We start from the raw sequence: 23,669 nt of genomic DNA, 5'->3' as shown, positions 1-23,669 counted from the left end.
TCGCGGCGCGTCTACGCATGCGCAGCTCTTCCGCTTAACGGGGTAGGCAGTTTTGGCTCTTTTATGACTCGTGGACTTCAACTCCCAGAATTCCTGAGCCGGCCACGCTGAGGGGAAAGGGAGAGGTTTCCATGCCGAGCCCTGCTGACTCAGGAATTCTGGGAGTTGAAGTCCACGAGTGATAAGAGCCAAGGTTGCCTACCCCTGGACTAGATCACTAGACATACTTTGTTTGGTTAACCGTTCTTTATCCTGCTGATGGTCTGTCTGTCAAAACAAAGCAAGTTTATGGCATACACTTGAAAGAAGACCAGGAAGTCTGTAATTAGGGAAGTTTGTCTGGCAAGAACCAAGAATGTGTGCAGGGAATATGCAGGTGTAAAGCTTGTAACAATTCTGCGTGGTCAAAAAGCTGATAAAAATAACAAAAGACTTAGGCATCTTGCAAGCTCAGCTAGAAGCTAGGAATAGAGATGGCCTGGAGCAAATAGTATGTGTATTAGATAACTCCTGAAGCATTCATTAGCCAAGCCTTAGGAATAGGGAATGCTAGAGACCAATAGAATAACTGTTAAGATTATTATTGAAATGTTTATTAGATATTTCTTACATATCCCACCTTATCCCGCCTTCTGCTTCAGAGAAAATGTATAAAGCTTTATTAATTCTGTGGTTCGAGGTTCCCTGGCATTTTGGCCAGGATCCCTTTTCTTGGAGCGCTTCAATAAAAGACAACAAAACCTGCACCTCGTGTCTGGTGTTCTTCATCGGCCCCAGCACCAGGCTCAGACCCGAATTGGGGACAACATGCAGACCCCTTATCTTTGTTGCTCTTCTCTGCACTCTTTCTGGGGTCTCGGTTCATCTCCTTGCTTCATGGAGTGTTTGCAGTCACATGGAGATAGCTGACCGCTGCTTGCTTCTGGGATATTTTTTACATCTCAGTGTGGTTTTCTTGTTGATCTTCTGTCCACGTATTATAAAACAGAATCATAGAAACATACCCCCTTCCCAACCCAGCCTAGCTTTCAAATCCAACCCTACTGTGAAAATTCCCCAAGACTGTTTTCATTTCGCAAAGTTAAAAGAGATGCTCTTTTGTCATTATTTAGTACAAGTCAAATGGCAAATCTGGACAGCCTGCTAAAAAGCAGAGTCATCACCCTGGCAACAAAAGTACGTATAGTCCAGGCCATGGTTTTCCCAGTTGCAATGTATGGCTGTGAAAGTTGGACCATAAGAAAGGCTGAGCGCCAAAGAATGGAGGCCTTTGAACTATGGTGCTAGAGAAGACTCCTGCGAGCCCCCTGGACTGCAAGGCGTTCAAACCGGTCAGTCCTAGAGGAGATCAACCCCGACTGCTCTTTAGAAGGCCAGATCCTGAAGTTGAAACTCAAGGACTTTGGCCACCTAATGAGAAGGAAGGACTCACTGGAGAAGAGCCTAATGCTGGGAAAGATTGAGGGCAAGAGAAGAATGGGACGACAGAGAAAGAGGTGGCTGGATGGAGTCCCTGAAGCAGGAGGCGTGAGCTTAAAGGGACTCCAGAAGATGGCAGAGGACAGGAAGGCCTGGAGGAACGTTGTCCATGGGGTCACAATGGGTCAGACACGACTTTGCAACTAACAACAAATATAAGTCACTGGTGATTTCAGGATGGGTTAGAAAACATTCAGGAAAAAGACCCATTACACCTTGTAAAACATGTTGAAGTTTGGAGGAGGAGGAGGATGAAGAAAAAGAACCAAAATCATACCACTGGTTCACAGCCAGTGCAAACTGAAGGCAGGGTGCTTGTAACATTAGAGTACAGAGGAAATGACAGTTTTAAGAAGGTATCCTGAAAATTTGACATGGACAGACTCATGTTTCCTTTGACCAGGCTCCTTCCAAGACAGTCGAGGTCATGTTGGTTTACAAACGTCTTAATCTCTTAAAGTGATATTTATTAGATATATTTATTTACATGTACATTAGCTGAATCAACAGGGAATGACAATTCAAGGAGGTTGTTTACATTGAAGGCTTCGCAAGTGCAAAGTGCCTTGGCAGCTTAAATAAAGCAAAAGAAAGAAAGAACACACATTTTTTTTTCCATTTGTGACTGCTTCCCCAGCAGACAAGGATCTCTGAAAATTCAGAGTTTTTCCAGGGTGCTGAAAAGATTTAATGAAGTTGCTAGTCACTTCTTGTTGAAGCCACGATAGTTAAAATATATTTTAAGTTTTTTTTTTCTTTTTAAAGTGCTGTGCTGTTAAAACAATCACCATTTTCCTATTTAAAGATATACAAATGCCTCAATTATCTTGTTCCTGACAACATCACCTCTCCTCTGTGGATTTCCCAGCCTGCTGCTAGTTCCTTGAGAGACGGGCAGGTGTGCTCAGAGGAACTACATGCTCACGTGCAAAGAGCGCATGCAGATGACTTCAAATGTCTAGATGAAAGGAACATTGAGAATAGCACAAAATGCTCCTTTGCCAAGTTAGAAAAGTTCATTCTGAAGTTCGGGAAAATCACAGAGTTTTTCAAATGTGCATTTCAACTCAAGAGGCAGAAGGTTCAAAGTCACCTTCCCAGAAAGCCTAGGTCATCGGAACAAGGTTCGTCTGCACTGGACCCCGATGACAAAACCCACAGACCCGCCTCTCCCCTGCAGATACATCCATACAACTTTTGTGCATCAGGCTAAAAATAATAATATAAATAATAATCAGCTGAGTCCCAAGGGCACAATAATATTTTTTTTTTAAAGAGTAAAGTGCTTTGGTGACTTTTTCCCCCCCCGCTACTGAATTCCATAATGTGAATGAACTCAATAAAACAGGACAATGAAACACCAATTTCCTGAACTAAATAACAGAAAAAGAAAAGCAGCAGGGGATCTTGTTCATTTACTCTTTCGGCACTTTAAAGTTGTCTTTCTCTTTGCGTATGGCTCCCATGGTCCGAACGGGGTCCGTTTCCCGGGCATGGCGCTGCACGGTTGCTTCTCTGTCCAGAAAGGGGAAAAAAAAAAATTAGGGCAGTGATTCTCAACCTAAATAACTTGGTCTGAAAACCTGGCCTTTGAAAGGGGACGTGGAAGCTTTTCATAAAAGGACAGCTCCTACATTTGGGGCTGAAATAAAAGTAGAATGTTCTTCATCAGCTACTAATTGCTGGTTTATGATCCTCTGTTGAGTGTCAGGGGGCAGCTTTTTTTTTTTCAAACCCGCTGGGAAACAGCCATGTCTCCACCACAATCCTGTTATGGAGAAATTACCTCACTCTCATGAAGGGGTTGTATGTGAATTCTTCACCAATGGTGGATGGGATGGTTGCCTCACCTCCATCGTATTTGGCCTACGGGAAAAAAAAAAAAAAGGGAAGAGCTTGAGAAAATTCCAACAGACAGAAGCCTTGAGGGACACATTTATTGTGCAGCTGCATCAACAGATAATCTGCTGCATCAGTTGTGGGCATAAGCAACATAGAATGATTCTTTGGTTTTTATTTCTTTGCCATTTTTCCCCTCCCAGCAGAAAAACTGGCCATTTCTGCCAGGGCTCTGAACAAACCATGGAAAACCAAGAAAGAAGAAGGCCAGACAGCAGGCTGCGAGGGTCAACCGCCACATTAATGCATTGGGGGAATCAAAATGGGAGTTTCCTACAGCCATAGAGAGCAAGCTGAAACTTCTTAGGAGCCATTCCTGTTTTTTTCCAAGGAAGGAAAGTGTAAACTCTCTTGCCTTCGCCCATGACAGCTTTTGTTGGATGGCAGCATTATTTGGTTCCACCTGCCGGGCAAACTTTAAGTTGTTGATGGTATATTCGTGGCCACAATAGACTTTCTAGCCGGGAAAGAAGCAGAAAAAGAGAAAATTAGAAGGCACCAATTCAGAAACTGCAGGTCAGCCTCACCAGATGCTTTCCAAAACATTATTTAACAATTGCAAATGAATGACAGATTCATGTATATTCGACAATGTTATTTGCCTCAATTGCTTAAAATGGGGTGTGGGGGGGTGTCTTATGGGGCCAGGGAAGGATATATTTGGCCTTTGTGATTGGGACTTGTAGAAAACTCTGTTTTTGTTCGTCCAGGTTTAGAATGCTGTATAAATCCAGGTCACTTGTCTTTCAGCCCCCCACCCCCACCCCAAGAGGTTTAGTAGTCATACAAAAATACCGTTTCAGGGGGGAGGCGCCCCAAGACCTCAATCAAAGCCCTGTACATTTCTTCTGGGGTTCCTTCAAAGAACTTTCCACACCCAGCCACAAACAAGGTGTCACCTAGAAGAAAGATGGGGTTCAAAAAATAGAAACCGACTACGATGCTAGGCAAGAACTGGTACACTGCTGAAAGCACAAACAGCGGACACGGTTGTATAGAATGAATAGTAACCTACACATTTGTTTAGTTCTTGCAAATGCCACAGAAGAAAAATGTAATCTGCCTACTTTGTGGTTAGGCTACAATGCTAGTTTATTTTGGACTAATATATTTTATTGACAGGCATAAGCCTTTATAAACCAGTCTTCAAGTCCCGCTGGGCTCCTTTACCATAATGAGTGTTGTTTAGTTCCTGGGTGCAGAACACCTGTATAATCTGAGCAGGATCACCTGCTCAAGGTGTGAAGGTCACTCTAACTGCCCAACTGAAGCGAGCAGGTGCCTGTATCAATACAGGAAGATGCTGTAGGTGGATATTCTCTCTAGTACAATGGTGGGAGCACAGAAGCTCACATCGGTTAGGATGCTGAGTCGAAAGTTAGCAAGTCCACATTTGAGATCTGAGATCTGTTGCACGGTGGGGTGAGCTCCTGTCATTTGCTCCAGCTCCTTGAAGCAGTCCCCACAGGTGTCTCTCTGGGGCTACAGTGATGTCACTGGCTAATCCTTTCAACCTAGAAGCACTTCAAACGATGCCTCCAACATGAACAGGACGGGAGTATAACGGCAAGCACAGAATTTCATATTGAGCAGGAAAATGCAATAGTAAACCACTCCTACGATTTGCCATGTGGGTAGACCATATGAAGTAGCTGACAGTACACTGCCAAACAATGGGACCTGCAGGTCAACATGCTATGAGGTGGAGCTAGGAGTAATACTCTGAATTAATGGTGTTTATGATGGAGCTCGATTAAAGCCTTTGGGAATGGCTGATGATGCCTTACAGGAAAAGAAAATCTGAAGCTCCGAAGTCAGAATTACAGTGAAAACATGGAACACGAAAGTCCAACGCAGTGAAGCGAAATGGATCAGCTACACAATGACAGGCAACGATGGACTGGAATTTGACACTTTCAGTCAGAAGAGCCCAACAAACAAACATCTGACTGACACACATTTCTGCTCAATGGGAACTGAGCTCAAGCCTGCTCACCCTCTCAAGTCCCAATTTCTCTGAGACAAGACAGCCTTTAGGTTGCCTTCCACTTGATTTTTGTTTGAAATAAGCTTATTTTAATGTTTGATTCCTTTACTGGTTTCATTGTTGACCCTTCTTTGAACGTGAGCTTGTGCCGTGCGCTGGTTCCCTTCAGGAAAGAAGTGAACATAGAAATATTACTCATAGTAATCATCTGGTTCTGGAGCATACCTGTGAACACCGCAGGCGGCTCTGAGCTGTTCGGCTTTGTCACAAAATAGCAGATGTGCCCAGAGGTGTGGCAAGGAGTTGAGAGGCATTTCACATTGAGGGAGCCCACCTGAGGGGAGAAATTGCCTGGTTACTGACAGGGATGCTTTGACACTGTTTCTGACTCTGATAAGAGCCCAGATGACATCGCAAAACTAGAAAGGAAGCAGCAGAACATCCAACAGAAGCTGCGGTGGATCTTGAGCTGGATGCACATTCGTCCCCTGTGTTGAAGCTTTTCTGCTCCAGAGAACTTTTCACAAGGCGGGAGGTAAAGAAGGCCCCGTTCTTGTTTAGCTGAAGGATAAATTTGGCTTCGTTCTAACCACTGTGCCAGCACAGCTCTGCAAGCAGGGCAGGGGTCGGCACCCTTAAACACTCAAAGAGCCGCTTGGGCCCGTTTCCCAGAGAAAAGAAAACACTGGGGGCTGCAGAACTTGCGCACACTCACGCAAGGAGCAGGAGCTTGATTGAAGAGTTTAATTAAAAAGAAATAGAGGCTGCTGTGCATGAGTTCTCTCTCTCTCTCTCTCTCTCCCTTTTTCCTCTCCCTCTCTTTCTCTCCCTCTTTCCTCTCCCTCTTTCTCCCTTTCTCTCCCTTTCTCCCTTTCTCTCCCTCTTTCTCTCCCTCCCTCTTTCTTTCTCTCCCTCTTTCCTCTCCCTTTCCTTTCTCTCCCTCTTTCTCTCTCCCTTTCCTCTTTCTCTCCCTTTCTCTTCTCTCCCTCTTTCTCCCTTTCTCTCTCCCTCTTTCCTCTTTCTCTCCCTCTCTTTCTCCCTTTTTCTCCCTTTCTCTCTCTTTCCTCTTTCTTTCCCTCTCTCTCTCCCTTTCTCTCTCCCTCTTTCCTTTCTCTCCCCCTCTCTTTCTCTCCATCTCTTTCCTTTCTCTCTCTCTCTCCCTCTTTCTCTCTCCCTCTCCTTCTCTCTCTCTCTCCCTCTGTCTCTCTCTCTCTTTCCTCTCTCCCCCCTCCCTCTCTCCGATCTGCTCACCTAGTAATAGAAGCTGCTGTGCATGAGTTCTCTCTCTCTCTCTGCCTCCCCTCCCTCCTTCTCCTTCTCTCTCTCTCTCTCCCTTCCTCTCTCTCTCTCCCTCTCTCCCCCCCCTCCGATCTTCTGCTCACCTGACAAGATGGCTTCACGCTGTTCTCCGACAAGCTGACACACATTTTTATTGGGCTGGCTCTCTCCTGCCCTTGGTCTGCCAGTCCTCTTCCCCCTCTCAGTGTGTGTGTGTGTGTGTGTGTGTGAGAGAGAGAGAGAGAGAGAGAGGGAGAGAGAGAAGCGCAAGTGTGTCTCTCTGTCTCTCTCTCTTTTTGCAAATGGTGGAGGAGGCTGGGAGCCGCAGGAGAAGGCTCAAAGAGCCACATGCAGCTCCGGAGCCGTGGCTTGCTGACCCGTGAACCAGGGAGAAGATCAATGCTGATCCAAAAAGCGAATGTGTCCGTATGACAAAATGCATCTGACCTGCTCTGTAAAAAAGTCTACGCAGCCCGCAAAAACGGACATTTCCCATGCTAAGAAAGTGGGCCCAGGTAAAGGTATTTTGCTGCCTTAAATCCAATGGGACAAGAAGGCCCAGTTCATAGGACCTGCTTGCTGCTTCTCCCACAGGCTCACCCTTCCTTTGAGAAATCCTCCTGGCTAAAATTCACAAGACGGCGCGACTGCACACACCGGTTTCCCACTGATGCACAAAAAGCATGCTGGGGGCCATGTACATGAAACGCCCCCTCAAGAGACAGCGGGCCAATAGACCGAGGTTTGTTTTCCGTGGACTGCACAGATTCATTTGCAGCAGAAAGACAAAAAGGGTGATGAATGTCCACCAATTTCAGCAAAGCACTGAAGGACTGAGGAGCATTGCAAGGACCCATGAAAGGTAAGGGCAGATATCAATGTGAACCAGGCTGTGAAGCAACTGGGCACCCCCAAGTTGGCCCTTTAACTCAAGCTTGCCACATCTAGTCAAGAGAGATCCCTCCCCACCAGAATGGAGAATAAAGGAAGAGGGAGTCAAGCTATTCTCCAAAGCGCCTGAAGGCAGGACGAGAAGCGACGGATGGAAACTAATCAAGGAGAGAAGCAACCTAGAACTAAGGAGAAACTTCCTGACAGTGAGAACAATTAATCAGTGGAACCGCCTGCCTCCAGAAGCAGTAAATGCTCCAACACTGGAAGTTTTTAAGAAGAGACTGGACAGCCATTTGTCCGAAATGGTGTAGGGTTTCCTGCCTGAGCAGGGGGTTGGACTCAATGACCTCCAAGGTCCCTTCCAACATTATTATTATTATTGTTGTTGTTGTTGTTATTATTGTTATTATTATTATTTATTACGCACAGGAGAGGCAGACCCTTTCAAGCCTGAATAGGATGCATGTTTCAAAAAATGCCTGGGCAATCTATCCTTCCCACCCTCCTTTTTTTTTCTTTTCTTACCTGAAATGTCGTAAGATGAGAGACTTTTTGGGTGAGGGCTCCAACCCTGCTATCTCCCCCGCACACTCGTAACCCCGGCTCCATCTTTACAAGCTTCTCATTGCCCCCAGCATGGTCCCTAGAAGGTTAAAAGGTCAGAGGTTGGAGGCTGTGCAGACACAGGAAGAAGCATTAGCTGAAAACCCACGTCCAGCTAAACGGCCATTCCGTCCGAGCTTTTTGGAAAAGAGTCATCTTAGGCCAGGGGTCTTTAGACTTGGCCCTTTTTAAAAAAAAAAAAAAAGTTTTAAAAATTTCATACAATATATATCCCAAATCCCTCCCACCCCTCCCCTACTTCCCAGAGCTGATTACAGGGTTACAAATAAACAATCATGATCTAACTAACTTTACCCAACTGTACTAACAATCAAATCCATAACATACTTTAACTCCTTTTCAAGATAAATATTAACAAATTAAAAACAAAAATAATAATATAATTAAACCATAATACTAAAACTAATATAAATTCAACCATATTGAACTATTAATAATAATCTAAAATTTACTCATAAGCTAGATAATACTTTTTACAGACTTGGCCCTTTTATGACTTGTGGACTTCAACTCCCAGAATTCCTCAGCCAGGCATTGTTCCGCCTAAGCTATGGGCAGGGGGGATTCTGGGAGTTGAAGTCCACCCAACTTTAAAGTGGCTGAGGTTGAGAAACATCGCTCCAGAGCAGAGGTCTTCAAACTTGGCCCTTTTATGACTTGTGGACTTCAACGCGTGCCTGGCTGAGGAATTCTGGGAGTTGAAGTCCACAAGTCATAAAAGGGCTAAGTTTGAAGACTTCTGTCTTATGCTGAGTGAGCCACCCCTGGTGGGATTTATGCAAGACCCAATGCAAACAGGATGTTGGCTTAGTATGCCATGCAAACTGGCACTTTTAGATGTAATTTTCTTTTATCAGAGTCTGTGTGTCCTGAATCAGAAGTCTGGGGGAAGGAATGGCGATGACCCAATGGAAGGATTGCATTTCTTTGCAGTCATCTGATCATTAGCACTCTCTCTGAGAGACATCGAGGCCACTTGGGGGTTTACCTGTGCCCTCAGGGTCACCTGAATTAGGATGCAAATGGGGATGGAACCTTCTTGGAACTGCTGCAAGGGCTGCTTTGTAAACTGGAGATAGGTGGTGTCCGATTCCTCCCCCTCTGTTGAGGGAGGCGTTCTAACAATTCTAACACAGATGGATTTTTTTACTCCTCTTTCAATCCAGTTTTTCTCTCAATCTCTTGGTGTACCTCTGTGAGTTTGCTGTCAGGCCCTGGGGTGCAGCAATCCAGAATTTGGGAACAAAGATGATTAGGGGACTGGAGGCTAAAGCAAATAAGGAACGGCTGCTGGAATTGGGTATGTCTAGTTTAATGAAGAGAAGGACGAGGGGGAACAGGATAGCAGTCTTCCAGTATCTCAGGGGCTGCCCCAAAGAAGAGGGAGTCAAGCTATTCTCCAAAACACCTGAAGGCAGGACAGGAAACAAGGGATGGAAACTAACCAAGGAGAGAAGCAACCTAGAACTAAGGAGAAACTTCCTGACAGTCAGAATAATTAACCAGTGGAACAACCTGCCTCCAGAAGCGGTGAATGCTCCAACACTGGAAGTTTTTAAGAAGAGACTGGACAGCCATTTGTCCAAAATGGTATAGGGTTTCCTGCCTGAGCAGGGGGTTGGATTAGATGACCTCCAAGATCCCTTCCAACATCATCATCATCATCATCATCATTATTATTATTATTATTATTAAATTTCATTTCAAAAGTGGTGCAATTCAAACTCCACTGACAGCCACAGCCTTCCGTGAGTACTTGATTTGAAAAGAGGTCAAGTCAACTTGAAAAACAGGTCAAATTAAGAGATCAAAAAAAATTAATTATTTCTTTCCTCCCTAGAAAAGCCTTCCATTTTGGAAAATTACTACTTCAAGAGTTCCTTGTCTGGGAAGCCGTGACGACAGCAATAACTGAAATGGCAGATGACATCTACATTTGCAGACCTGACCTGAATGAGCCCAGGAGAAAATGTTTTTACAGTCTGGCCATTACTCTTTGTATGGGGAAAATCCTGGTGCCCCAAAAAAGGAGGGCTGCCCCCTTAGCGCCCCGTTGTATTCAGCTGCAAAGCCTTTGAAGCCACGCAATAAAAAAGGATTACCAGTGGTGATGTGTAGTGAGCACGGTGGTCAGTTTCACTCCATGCTTCCTGACTGCATCCAGAACCTAGCAGAAACAGTGAAAAATGAAAGTATTGTTATTGTTGTCATTGTAATTTATTATTATTTACAAATAGCCGTAAATGACAGAAGTGGAACAAAAGAGACTAGACAGCTACCTGTCTGAAATGGTATAGGTTCTCGTGCTTGAGCAGGGGGCTGGACTAGAGGACCTTCAAGGTCCTTTTCTATTCTATTCTATTCTATTCTATTCTATTCTATTCTATTCTATTCTATTCTATTCTATTCTATTCTATTCTTCATTCCATTATTCTCTTCTCTTCTCTTCTATCCCATAATTCTATTCTATTCTATTCCATTCCATTCTATATTCCTATTCTATTCTATTGTTTATTCCTACTCTATTCTATTCTATTCTACTCTACTCTACTCTGCTCTATTCTACTCTACTCTATTCTATTGTCTATTCTATTCTATTCTATTCTATTCTATTCTATTCTATTCTATTCTATTCTATTCTATTCTTCATTCCATTATTCTCTTCTCTTCTCTTCTATCCCATAATTCTATTCTATTCTATTCCATTCCATTCTATATTCCTATTCTATTCTATTGTTTATTCCTACTCTATTCTATTCTATTCTACTCTACTCTACTCTGCTCTATTCTACTCTACTCTATTCTATTGTGTATTCCTATTCTATTCTATTCTATTCTATTCTATTCTATTCTATTCTATTCTATTCTATATTCCTATTCTATATTTCTATTCTATTCTATTCTATTCTATTCTATTCTATTCCATTCCATTCCATTCCATTCCATTCCATTCCATTCCTCTATTCCATTCCATTCTTGAGGGCAAAGAAAGACACTATTAGCTGGGCTGCCTTCATTACACAGTAAAACCAGTCCATCAGGGAGGACGGGAAATACCTCAAGAAGTGCCAAAAAAAGCTGCCATCGGCCAAAAGACGGAAGTATACCTTTTGGGGCTGCACAGGGTCAACAATGGCTGCTTCCTTGGTCTCCTCATCCACAAGGAGGTACATGTAGTTGTCTGTGAGAGCTGGAAGGATTTCCACCTTCATGTTGGCCTGCAAGACAATCTGAGAAGGTCGCCGCTCAAATTCTGGATGGAGCAACTTGGCTTGAAATGAGGAAAAACCTTTGGAAGACAAGCAACCAAGTTAACTTTTCCCACAATAGAAGAAAGCTTTTACCATTTAACACAGTGGTTCTCAACCTTTCTAATGCCGCGACCCCATAATACAGTTCCCCATGTTGTGGTGACCCCCAACCACTTATATATCACCGGGTGCCAGGGGCGTGGCCAAAGAAAAGGGGGGAAAAATGGCGGACTGCGTTGTTTGGCGACCCCCGTGAAATGGTCGTTCGACCCCAAATGGGGTCCTGACCCACAGGTTGAGAACCACTGATTTAACAGAATAACAGAGTTGGAAGGGAGGTCTTCTAGTAGTCCAATGCTATATTTCAGACAAGCGGTGGTCCAATTTCTTCTTTAAAACTTCCAGCGTTGGAGCACCCACAATTTCTGGAGGCAAGTCGCTCCACGGGTTCATTGTTTCTCCTTCCTTCTAGCTTGCTTCTCTCCATCCATTGCTTCTTGTCCTTCTTCAGGTGCTTTGGAGATTAGGTTGACCCCTTCTTCTTTATGGCAACCCCTTAGATCAGTGGTGGCGAACCTATGGCACGCGTGCCAGAGGCGGCACTCAGCCCTCTCTGTGGGCACACGTGCCGTGCCCCGGAGATGGCGAGGGACTGGCCCCCCACCGCCTTGGCCCCACCCACCCAGTCTGCCATGACCACTGCGGCCACACCCACCCGGCACCCAGTGATAACTAAGTGGGTTTTGAGTTGCAGTTTAGGCATTGGGTCTCTAAAAGTTCTCCATCACTGCCATAGATACTGGAATACTGCTGTATCCTATATGGTCCATATAATCATATAGCCCTAACTCTCCTGTCCCCTTTGTAACTGCTGTTCTTTTGGGTCACTTTCACCTCTAAAGAACAGGCACATAAAAGAGACGAGAGGCAGGTAATGTCAGAGCAGAGATTCAAAAAGCAAGTGAGTCAAAGTCAGATCTGATCAGATCGGCCCGTCTCTCGCTCCGAAGGGAGATGGAAAAACAGTAAGAACCACAAGAGCAGCGATTGCCTGGATTTGCTAACAGCTGATATCTTTTAGGAAGCAAAGTTCTTTCCTTCAGAGAAATTGGGCCACCACCTAATCTCCCTAAACACTTTCTTCAGATGTCCATTATGGAGATTCTCAGTCATCCAGGTCATGGTTGTCCCAAAGTTGCTCCACACACATCTGTACTACTCAGGTGACCCTGAGGACACAGATAAGCCTCCAAATGGCCTAGCTAAATGTCTGTGAAGGTTCTCCGTCATCCGGGTCCTGCTTTTCCCAAAGGTGCTTTTTTCTTTGAAGACATTTCGATTCACCATCCGGTCCGAGCTGAAGAAGCTTTTGGATGAGAAGTGAAACGTCGTCACAAAAAAAAAAAAAACAGTCCAGTTGCCTCCTGAAAAAGCACCTTTGGGACTCCAAATGGCCTCAACGACTCTCTAAAAGAATGCAAATGACCAGTTTTTCTGTAAGGAGTATAAATCCTTCCATTCCCCACCATCCAGTCAGAGCTGAAGAAGCTTCTTGGATGAGAAGCAAAGGGTCTTCGAAGAAAAACAAGGAAGTCCAGTTGCCTCCTGAACAAGCACCATTGGGACTCCAAATGGGCTCAACGACTCTCTACAGAATGCAAATGACCAGCTGTCTGCAAGAAGTATAAATCCTTCAATTTCCCCACTATCCAGTCAGTGCTGAAGAAGCTTCTTGGATGAGAAGCAAAAGGTCTTCAAAGAAAAACAAAGTCTTTAGATGTGTGTAATGCAGAACTGCACAGAGACCCTCCCCAGGGCTGCAGGTGACTGCTACAAGCTTTGTTGGGCCTCCAGAAACCCCACAGAACCACCACACTGACCTGCAACCTTTGATGAGAGAAGGGGGAAAATGGATTAATAAGTACCCAGGGAGAACTCCTGCTGGCTAGATGATTAATCACTCGTTACCATATCATGACAGGCCAGCAGCTGCTCTGTGGACTTGAGATAGCAGCAGTCATGCTTAGAGATGCAGAACAATGAACGCAGGACCTCCAGGCCTGGATCTGTACAAGCTGCCTTCAGAGATTGGCTAGAACAGGGGTAGGCAACCTTGGCTCTTTTATGACTCGTGGACTTCAACTCCCAGAATTCCTGAGCCAGCCATGCTGAGGGGAAAGGGAGGGGTTTCCAAGCTATGGCCCACGAGTCATCATAGACAGGAATTCGTTGGACATTCAACATCTGGCTCAGAATTCTGGGAGTTTCCTGCCATAGCCAGGCTGGGAGTTGAAGGAGTCATGAAGGGGCCATAGTTCCCCCATGCTGGCTCAGGAATTCCCACGAGTCATGAAGGGGCCATAGTTCCCCCTGGCTCGGGTGTTGAAGTTCATGAAGGGGCCAACATGCTGGCTCAGAATTCTGGGAGTTGAAGTCCACCATGAAGGGGCCATAGTTCCCCCATGCTGGCTCAGGAATTCTGGGAGTTGAAGTCCAGGAGTCATGAAGGGGCCATAGTTCCCCCATGTTGGCCCGGGAATTCTGGGAGTTGAAGTCCACGAGTCATAAAAGAGCCAAGGTTGCCTACCCATGGGCTAGAAGAACAGAACCCTTCAAGTCTGACTGTGTTAAAGAAGAGCAATTAAGATGATTAAAGGCCTGGAGGCTAACACATATGAAGAACGATTGCAGGATTTGGATTTGGTTGGTCTAGGGAAAAGAAGGAGTAGGGGGTCACATGATAGCAGTATTCCAGTATTTGAGGGGCTGACACAAAGAAGAGGGAGTCAACTATTCTCCAAAGCCCCTGAAGGCAGGACAAGAAACAATGGATGGAAACTAATCAAGAAGAGAAGCAACCTAGAACTACGGATAAACTTCCTAACAGTGAGGACAATTAACCAGTGGAACAGCTTGCCTTCAAAAGTTGTGGGTGCTCCATCACTGGAGGTTTTTAAGAAGAGACGGGACAGTCACTTGTCTGAGATGGTATAGGTTCTCCTACTTGAGCAGGGGGCTGGACTAGAAGACCTCCAAGGTCCCTTCCAGCTCTACTTTTGATTCTACTTGATTCCCCTCTCTCTTTTTATACTCCAGTGAATTAAGGTGTCTGCTTTCAAACATGACCCCAAAATTCTAAAGTCAAAAAATGTTCCACTCCTTCTGCCTGATCTTCTGCACAGCCCCAACCTCCATATCCTCTTACAAATCTGGGAGTAAATTCCTTTTTCCCAGTGGCCAAAGACTCCAGCAATAAAACTGACGGAAAGCACAATTAAAACCAGGGGGGGAAAAAAAACCCAGGAAAAAAAACCCTTGTAAGTAAACAGGTAAGCATTCACAGTCCAAGCTACTGATACCGTCCCTAACATCAGGAACCAAATTTAGAAAACCATTTGTAAGCTGGTCATTTGGAGGCAATGCTTCTCTACCACGCAAGCCTCTTAAAGGATAAGGGAGAACTTACGAATTGCGTTAAAAACTTCAGCCCCAAACAGTCCCTCTTGCTGTTTCTTGGCTCGCAAGCCTCCGGCCAGTTCTGGGGTTCAGCAGACTGGGAAGGTGTTTCCAGCCAGGAGTCTTGACAATCCGGCTGGATAGCCTGGCTTAACCCAGATGTTCTCCTCCCATCTCCTTTGCTCCCAGGGAATGGAGATGGGTGGGGTGAGACAAGATTCCCAACTTTTTTTGTGTGTGTGACACCTCCTAGATGTTGTTTGCCGTCAGAGATCCAAAGGTGTTTTTTTTTTGGGAGGCAACTGGACTTTCTTGTTTTTCCGTTGAAGACGTTTCGCTTCTCACCCAAGAAGCTTCCTCAGCTCTGACTGGATGGTGGGGAATGGCAGGATATTTCTACTCCTTGCAGACAGCTGGTCATTTGCCTTCTTTTAGAGCAGTGGTTCTCAACCTTTTTAATGCCGCGACCCCCAACCGGTCGTAAGTCGAGGACTACTCAACTGGTGCAGCACCGTTTGCAGATTGGGGCTTTGGGCGGGCTCAGCAGGGCAGAGACAGCCTGGACAATTCCTATTGGCTTTTGAAAGCCAATAGAATTAGACACTATTCAAGAGAGTCTATTCTATTGGCTTTCAAAAGCCAATAGAATAAAAGGGAGTAGCACAGCTAAGGAAAAGGGGGGGAAAAATGGCGGACTGCATTGTTTGGCGACCCCCCGTGAAATGGTCGTTCGACCCCAAATGGGGTCCCAACCCACAGGCTGAGAACCACTGGTATAGGGTTTCCTGCCTGAGTTTCCTCAGCTCTGACTGGATGGTGGGGAACGGGAGGATTTATACGCCTTGCAGACAGCTGGTCATTGCAGAATATAAGGACTATATTCTGGGAGCCCAACCCCTCAAATTCTGGGAGTTGAAGTCCACTCATCTTAAAAGTGGCCACGGTAGAGAAACACTGGCCTAGGCAACGTCCAAATAACCAATAGAGTCAATGGCAGCATAGTAGGAATACAGAAGCTGGGAAAGTGAGAAGCTCCCTGGGTGACAAAAGTCACCACTTCAAACTGGAAAAGCTGGATCTGCAATTCTCCTCGGCAGGTAATGGGAGAGGGAAAGCCGAGGCAAGCGTCGAAAAAAGACTTTGTCATCACAGCATATGTCTGTCTTAATAAACCTTCAGAACTTTAGGGTTAAAGAGATTGACCCCCACGAAAAAGAGGGAGTCAATCTATTCTCCAAAGCATCAGAGGGGAGGACAAGAAGCAACGGATGGAAACTCATCAAGGAGAGAAGCAACCTAGAACTAAGGTGAAATTTCCTGAGAACAATTAACCAGTGGAACAGTTTACCTGCAGAAGTTGTGGATGCTCCATCACTGGAGGCTTTCAAGAACAGACTGGATAGCCAGGTGTTTGAATGGTATAAGGTCTCCTTCTTGAGCAGGGGATTGGACTAGAGGACCTCCAAGGTCCCTTCCAACTGTTATTCTCCTATTCTTTTTTCCTTCCTTCCTTCCTTCCTTCCTTCCTTCCTTCCTTCCTTCCTTCCTTCCTCCCTCCCTCCCTCCCTCCCTCCCTCCACCCACCCATCCCTGGAGGTTTTTAAGAAGAGACTGGACAGCCAGTTGTCTAGAATAGTATAGGGTCTCCTGCTTGAGCAGGGGGCTGGACTAGAGGACCTCCAAGGTCCCTTCCAATTGTTATTCTGCTATTCTTCCTTCCTTCCTTCCTTCCTTCCTTCCTTCCTTCCTTCCTTCCTTCCTTCCTTCCTTCCTTCCTTCCTTCCTTCCTCCCTCCCTCCCTCCCTCCCTCCCTCCCTCCCTCCCTCTTCCACCACTGGAGGCTTTCAAAAGAGACAGGAAATGGTATAGGGCAGGGGTCTTCAAACTTGGCCCTTTTATTACTTGTGGTCTTCGATTCCCAGAATTTCTGGATCTACAACCCCCACCATCCCCCATAACTATTTAAGGCACCTCTCCTGCAAATCACCTAATCCATTTGATTACTGGATTCCCAGTGTTGTCGTCAGCCGTATGATCTACCTAACCAACAGGCTGGTGAGGAAAGGAATGGGTTTCCAAGGACTGTAGATTCTGTAGCTAAGGACAGAAGAATAATAGAATATTCTGTTATTCTACTGCCCTTAGTTGCAGAAGAATCTACAGTCCTTGGAAATCCATCCTTTTCTCACCAACCTGTTGGTCAGGTTGATCATATGATGGCAACAGATTTAATACTAGGAATCCAGTAATCAAATGGATTAGCTAAGGGCAGAAGACATTCTGCATATCACTCGTGATAGATACAGCACCACTCCAGCTGTTTTTGGCTAATCTCAAAGAACCAAGCAAGGTTAGGGATGCTTAGTACTCAGGCTAGATTGGAAAGTCAAAAAAAAATCTTGGAAAAGGGGAAATGACTTCCATACTGCTACCAAAGAAACCATGGAGATATTTTTCTGCAGTCATCAAGAGCTTAACTCAAGAGGGTTTTTTATGGGTTTAGCATTTTGGTCAGATTCAGAAGGCTCTTGACAGACTTGGACCCTATCTAATAAAATGCAAGTCAGTGGTGAGAAAAGGGGTTTTTTTACACTTAGGCAAGAAAAACCAAATGCACAGGTATAGAATAGACAATACTTGGCTCAACTGTAGCAACTGTGAGGTGTGTCCTAATGGACCACCTCTTAAGTAGGAACCTGCTGTGTGCTGCAGCTGCCCAAAAAGCCAAGGCAGTCCTGGGCTGCATCAACAGAGGGATGATAGTTCAAGATCACAGGAAGTGTCAGTACTGCTTTATATTGCCCCGGTGAGACCATTTTTGGGATACTGCTTCCAGTTTTGTTGTCATGATATGAAAAAGATGTTGAGACTGACAAAGAGTGCAGAGAAGAGCAACAAAGAGGATAAGGGGTCTGGAGGCTAAACCACAGGATGAATGATCGAGGGAACTAGGTATGTCTAGTCTAACAAAGAGAAGGATTAAGGGTGATATGATAGCAGCCTTCCAGTATCTGAGGGACTGTCACAGAGAAGAGGGCAGGACAAGAAGTAACAGCTGGAAGATCATTCAGATCCAACTTAGAACAAAGGAGACAGTGAGAATGATTCATCAATGGAACAGCTGGCCTCCAGAAGTTGCGGTGCTCCATCATTGGAGGTTTTCACCAAGAGACTGGACAGCCATTTGACCAGGATGGAATAAGGACTCCTGCCTTAGGCAAGGGGTTGGACTAGAAGATCTCCAAGGTCCCTTCCAGCCCTGTGAGTCTATGATTTTATGAAATGGCTATAGGGTATAGGATTTCCTGCTTGAGCAAGGGGTTGGACTAGAAGACCTCCAAGGTTCCTTTCAACCTTGTTTCTCTATGTTCTATTTCTATTTCATTATTTTCATTATTTTCATTATTTTCATTCTATTCTATTCTATTCTATTCTATTCTATTTTCTGTTGCATTCTATTCTGTTCTATTCTATTCCTCTGCTCTTCTCTATTCTATTCTATTCTATTCTATTCTACTCTATTCTATTCCTCTGCTCTGTTCTATTTTCTGCTCTATTCTATTTTCTGTTCTATTCTATTCTATTCTATTCTGTTCTGTTCTGTTCTGTTCTATTCTGTTCTATTCTATTCTATTCTATTCAACTCGGTGCTCTCCTGATGTTTTTAGCACCATAATTCTCAGAAGCGCACATGAGAATTCAGGGATTGATATTCCTGACACATCTGGAGGATACCGGATGAAAGAAAGCCAATGTAAATGTTTCTCTAGAGCTTGGAATCAGCTGGAACCTAAACTTAATCAACATGCAACTTGGCCACCTTCAAAGCAACCACTTTTTCCTCATAAACAACGTCTTTTGGGTTTCAGGATCTAAACAAAGATATTACACCTAACAGTGCGAATAATTACAAGAAGAAATACAGGCAAACTTCAGCTGAAATCATCCTCAACAACTCTTTAAATCCTGGACCATTACCATGCAGGCTGGGAATTTGTGAAGTTTATCGAACTTGTTTTGTCAGCATTGGGTGAAAACCTGCCAACGGTTCAAGGTTTTGAACTTTGTGTGCATGTTTCTGTATAAAACAACTTGTCAAAAGGGCAAGTGGCATCTTTTTGAAAATGCTTCTTTGGCAAATAACACGCAACTTGAAAACTGAGCTGCGATGGAAAACTAGTTTTATAGTCCGAAATAGAAATTTTGTCTTTATTGCCCAATCAACCAAAATGAGATTTTGCATTACAGGATCTTCCAACTGTTATTCTGCTATTCTTTTTTTTTCCTTCCTTCCTTCCTTCCTTCCTTCCTTCCTTCCTTCCTTCATCATTGGAGGCTTTCAAGAAGAGACTGGACAGCCACTTGTCTGAAACGATGTGCTTGAGCAGGGGGTTGGACTAGATGACCTCCAAGGAGCCCCCCAACTTTGTTATTCTGTTAGTTGATCAATGAAAAACGATGCCATCTCCATTTTTGCCTAACCGGGTGCTGCTCTCCAGCAGGCCATGTGGGGAGGGGGAGGGGACGGGGGGCTCCAGCAAAGCCTCCCCCAAGAGGTGCCGCCGCTCCATTTCCTAGGAACGGAAGGGAGGCGCTTTCGGAAGCAGGAGCAGCTAATCAACCCGACTGCGGGACCGGGAGGAAATTTATCCAAGGGGAACCTGCCTCGTTGAGAGCGAAAAGGGCCGTTTCTCCTGCTTCGGACCCGGGCAAGGCAGGAAAGCGCCTCCACCAGGTCTGAGCGGCGAGGGGCTGCCAGGGCTGCGGCGCGGCGGCTTGGCCGATCCCCGCGGGCGGACAGGCGGCGAGGGCAGAGAGGCGCGCCGGACTTCGACCCAGCGCCGCCACCGCCGCCGCGTCTTCCCCGCCCGGCTCGGCCCTCCCGGGAAAAGGGATCCGGCCGCTGCGTCCAGAGCCCAGCCGGGCGCCCCAAATGGCCCTGGCCGGCGGCGGGCTGCGATCTCCTGGAAGCCGCCCGGCCCCGCCGGCTGCCTCCCTCCCTGCCTCTGCCCGAAGCCTCCCCGAGAGGAGCCGGCCGGGGAAGCGTCCTGCGCGGGCCGAGGCTCCGCCGCCCTCCGCCACGTACCGCTCCGAAGCGCGCCCAGCAGCAGCAGAGCCGGCCCGATCCTCCCGCCGCCCGCGCAGACCATGGTCCGAAGCGGAGGCGCCGCAACCGAAGCCCCCGCGCCGCGGCCGACCCCAGCCGCTCCGCCGGGCGCTCCCTGGGCGCAGGCGCGCCGCCGCCACGCCCCCGCCGCCGTCCAATGGCCGCGCTGCCTGCGAGGCCCGCCCTCTCAAGGCGGGGCTTACGTGGCGGGGCTTCTGCCCAGGGCAGGTTGCGGAAGAAGCGGCGGGAAGGGAAGGTGAGTGGCGGCTCTGGGGCTCCCCCGGCTCCTCTTTACCCCAGTAATAGACCCCCCCCGTCGTGTGCTATTGTCCTTCTGGTCCTTTCCTCCCACCTTCTCCTATATGGGCCTCTGGTGATTTGCAGGGAGTCCTCGACTTACGGCCACAGTGGAGCCCAGCGTTTTGGTCGCTAAGCGGGAGCGTTGTTGAGTGAGTCTTTCTCGCAGTTGTTAAATGAATCTCTGCAGTTAGGAACACAGATCTGGCTTCCCCACTGACTTCGTCAGAAAGTCACCCAAGGGGATCGCATCTCCCGGGATGCTGCCACCGTCATAAATAGGAATCAGTTGCCAAGTGTCCGAATGTTGATCCCTTGGCCGTGGTCGTAAGAATGAAAAATGGTCATCGGTCCCTTTTTTTTTCAGTGCCGTGGAAACTTTGAATGGTCACTAAAGGAACTGTCGTAAGTCAAGAACTACCTGTATATATCGCTTTGTTGTATATATGTATGCTGAGAGTTCTGCACTAGAGATACATTCCTTGTGTGTCCAACCACGCTTGTCCAATAAAGAATTATTCGGTTCTGTTTGGAAATGAAGCCTCTGGCTGGAGGGTCAGGCTGGGTAGAAGGTGAGTGTGGGAGCCAGGCTGGCTGGGGCTGAGCCCCGCACCCGTGCCCCCTTGCCTGGGGAGGGGGGCCAATCCCCGCTTCCTCCTTTATTTAGCAATCAGCTTCACAAAGTTTGGTTAGATCAGGGGTAGGCAACCTTGGCTCTTTTATGACGCCTGGACTTCAACTCCCAGAATTCCTGAGCCAGCCAGAATTCCTGGGAGCTGAAGTCCAGGAGTCATAAAAGAGCCAAGGTTGCCTACCCCTGGGTTAAATTTTCCTCTGCAATTTTACATCAGGCTTTCAATCGCTGTTGAAATAGGGACGTTCCCCAGAAAATCTGAGTCCAAACTGACCTAATTAGAATCATTAATCAGTGACCAAATGCAGGAAGGCTGTCTTGAGGTGCAGAGTTCAATCCCAGAGGGAGAAGATCATCTGGAGGCTTTTCTCTTGCTTCAAGATAATAATTTTCAGCAAATGAAAAAAGTAGGCAAAAAAGCCTTTTTTGCAATAGTGGGGAATATCTGTCTTTTTTCCTGAAGCATTAAACAATTCTGCCTACGGTATATAAAAATTATGCTGGAAGGCATAGGAAGCATAATATGTATTTTTAGGCTTAATGCTGTAGTTGTGCGGACAAATTATTGCTGGTATAGAGTAATACGTAATAATGTACTATATGGTAAGTGGTTTGAATGCAATCAAGCAACTTGGAAAAGATAATTATGTTATTAATGTTACAGGATCACTGTTACCTGACTCTGCTGGTAGCAATGTTGATTTCTGCCAGAAGCATCAGTAGTTTGCAATTAGGATGGTTGTTCTGCAAATCCAGATGTTAGAAGGCAATTGCTGAATAAGATATACCATGAAAGAGCAGGAACCTGGATTTCATCCATATTCCTGCTTTTCTAGATGACTGTAGCAATTGTTTTAAGTTGCAAAAGACAAGGAATTGACTTGTTCTGGTTATATTGAGGGTTTTTTTTAATTGTGTCCCATGGAGTTCTAGAGTTTTGCAAAAACTGTAGGTTTCATTAGGGGCTAAGGACAAAACAGCAGCAAACACACACACACACACACACAAATCCTTGAATATAGCACATTTTCTGTCATTAGACCCTTGTTTCTTGATCAGGGATTCCCCAGCCTGAAAAGTTTGAAAACCCCAGGACCATCTATCTCTTGTTTGGCCCATCCTTGTTGGCCTTTAAAACAACCTCACAGGCTCCAGCTAAGAATCTGACCTTCCTGCCCAGGAAGACATCCAAGTTTTCAGGCTCCAGAAGAATCTTTATGGTCAGGGCGAAATGAATCTTGGGGGGATTGGTGTTCCAAAAAGCTGATGCCGGCACAGAAACAGCACACACTTTCTGTATCCAAAACTGCACACTCTTTCACCAATGATCAGTCCCCATAGCATCATTTCATTTTGTACCTTTGGTATTCTGATTACTTTTGTTGCATTTTTAATGTAGGCCAGCTTGAGTTTTTTCTAATTCCTTGTGTGTCCAATCACACCTGGCCAATAAAGAATATTCTATTCTATTCTGTTCTGCTATTATGTTCTATTATGTTCTGTTCTGTTCTATTCATTTTCTATTCTATTCTATTCTATTCTATTCTATTCTATTCTATTCTATTCTATTCTATTCTATTCTATTCTATATTCTACTCTATTCTACTCTACTCCATTCCATATAATCTGGCAAAGAAATAAGTGATCTGTGTGTAGAATGTTTAAGCAAAAACCAAAACCAAGCTGTATGGGAAAAAAAGAACAAACCCTTTAAATTACTCATTTTCTTCCCCCAGCCTGAAAATAAGGATCCAAATTCCTGCGTGGAGAAATTGTTGCTCTTCAAGCAAAGCTAAACAGCAAGTGCTGCCCCCCAGGTTTTCCTGTTTTGAAGCGCTGATCCTTGCAGCATGGCTTCTTCTAAGCCTATTGGCAAGTTCTGGGAATGGGGCAAAAACATCTTCTGTGTGGGGAGGAATTACGCAGCCCACGCCAAGGAGATGAAGAATGCCCTCCCCACCGAGCCGCTCTTCTTCCTGAAGCCCTCCTCGGCCTACGTCAGGGAAGGCAGCCCCATCCTCCAGCCCTACTATTGTGAGAAGCTGCACCACGAAGTGGAACTGGGCGTGGTGATTGGGAAGAGAGCCCAGGCCGTGCCTCAGGAAGCAGCCATGGGCCACGTGGCCGGCTACGCGCTCTGCCTGGACATGACAGCCAGGGACGTCCAGGAAAAGTGCAAGAAGGAAGGCCTCCCCTGGACTCTGGCCAAAGGATTCAGCACCTCCTGTCCAGTGAGCGACTTTGTGCCCAAGGAGAAAGTCCCAGATCCACATCAGCTGAAGATCTGGCTAAAGGTAAACGGAGAGTTGCGCCAAGAAGGGAACACATCTGACATGACTTTCACCATCCCGTACATCATCAGCTACATCAGCGGCATCGTCGCCCTGGAGGAAGGGGACATCATCTTAACGGGTTCCCCTGAAGGAGTTTCTGCTCTGAGAGAGAAGGATGAAATAGAAGCCGGCATTGAGGGGCTGCTGAGAATGCACTTTCGGGTAGCGCGGCAGAAAAGCCGCCCCTGATTTGTGGAAGTCGATGATGATGAAGATGAAAAACACCTTGGGGACTTTTGTCCGGAAGAAAAAAAGAGGGCCAGATTCCTTCCCCACCCCCCCAGCCCACCCTGAGGTTTTCAGAAGAACCTTCATTGATTGCCCTTTCTCATATGTCCTCCTCTCTCACAGAGATCCCAACTACTGAGTACCAGATACAGTGGCTTTATGTGCACATGAGATAAACCAGAATGTAACGATATGTTGACAA

At 46.0% G+C, this 23,669-nt stretch overlaps 2 protein-coding genes across 6 annotated transcripts; one reads left to right on the top strand and one right to left on the bottom strand.

Annotated features, from left to right (window-relative positions):
* Positions 1 to 1,929: 1,929 nt before the first annotated feature.
* HAGH (hydroxyacylglutathione hydrolase) lies at positions 1,930 to 20,114 on the bottom strand. 2 transcript variants are annotated; one of them, XM_039349766.1, is made up of 9 exons: positions 19,955 to 20,114; positions 11,269 to 11,450; positions 10,264 to 10,328; positions 8,063 to 8,180; positions 5,591 to 5,699; positions 4,174 to 4,277; positions 3,734 to 3,835; positions 3,266 to 3,345; positions 1,930 to 2,994 (listed from the first exon to the last, which is right to left on the bottom strand). In XM_039349766.1, exons 1-9 carry the CDS (start codon positions 20,016 to 20,018, stop codon positions 2,895 to 2,897), a joined length of 924 nt encoding a protein of 307 aa, XP_039205700.1. In that variant the 5' UTR covers positions 20,019 to 20,114; the 3' UTR covers positions 1,930 to 2,894. The 2 variants fall into 2 exon arrangements, with proteins under 2 accessions (XP_039205700.1, XP_039205701.1); XM_039349767.1 differs by lacking the exon at positions 19,955 to 20,114 and adding an exon at positions 19,534 to 19,905.
* A 42-nt stretch (positions 20,115 to 20,156) lies between these two features.
* Positions 20,157 to 23,530, top strand: FAHD1 (fumarylacetoacetate hydrolase domain containing 1). 4 transcript variants are annotated; one of them, XM_039349769.1, is made up of 3 exons: positions 20,183 to 20,231; positions 20,640 to 20,677; positions 22,643 to 23,530. In XM_039349769.1, the coding sequence occupies exon 3, from the start codon at positions 22,757 to 22,759 to the stop codon at positions 23,426 to 23,428; it is 672 nt and encodes a 223-aa protein (XP_039205703.1). In that variant the 5' UTR covers positions 20,183 to 20,231; positions 20,640 to 20,677; positions 22,643 to 22,756; the 3' UTR covers positions 23,429 to 23,530. The 4 variants fall into 4 exon arrangements, with proteins under 4 accessions (XP_039205702.1, XP_039205703.1, XP_039205705.1 ...); XM_039349768.1 differs by lacking the exon at positions 20,640 to 20,677 and having other exon boundaries at positions 20,157 to 20,231; XM_039349771.1 differs by lacking the exons at positions 20,183 to 20,231; positions 20,640 to 20,677 and adding an exon at positions 20,402 to 20,424.
* Positions 23,531 to 23,669: the final 139 nt, after the last annotated feature.

The sequence above is a fragment of the Crotalus tigris genome, unplaced genomic scaffold (genome assembly GCF_016545835.1).
Source record: "Crotalus tigris isolate CLP2741 ecotype Arizona unplaced genomic scaffold, ASM1654583v1 scf7180000018301.7375997, whole genome shotgun sequence".
In the NCBI taxonomy this organism is placed as follows: domain Eukaryota; kingdom Metazoa; phylum Chordata; class Lepidosauria; order Squamata; family Viperidae; genus Crotalus; species Crotalus tigris.
The sequence above is the reverse complement of the archived record's forward strand: the minus strand, read 5'-3'. Positions and strand labels throughout refer to the sequence as shown.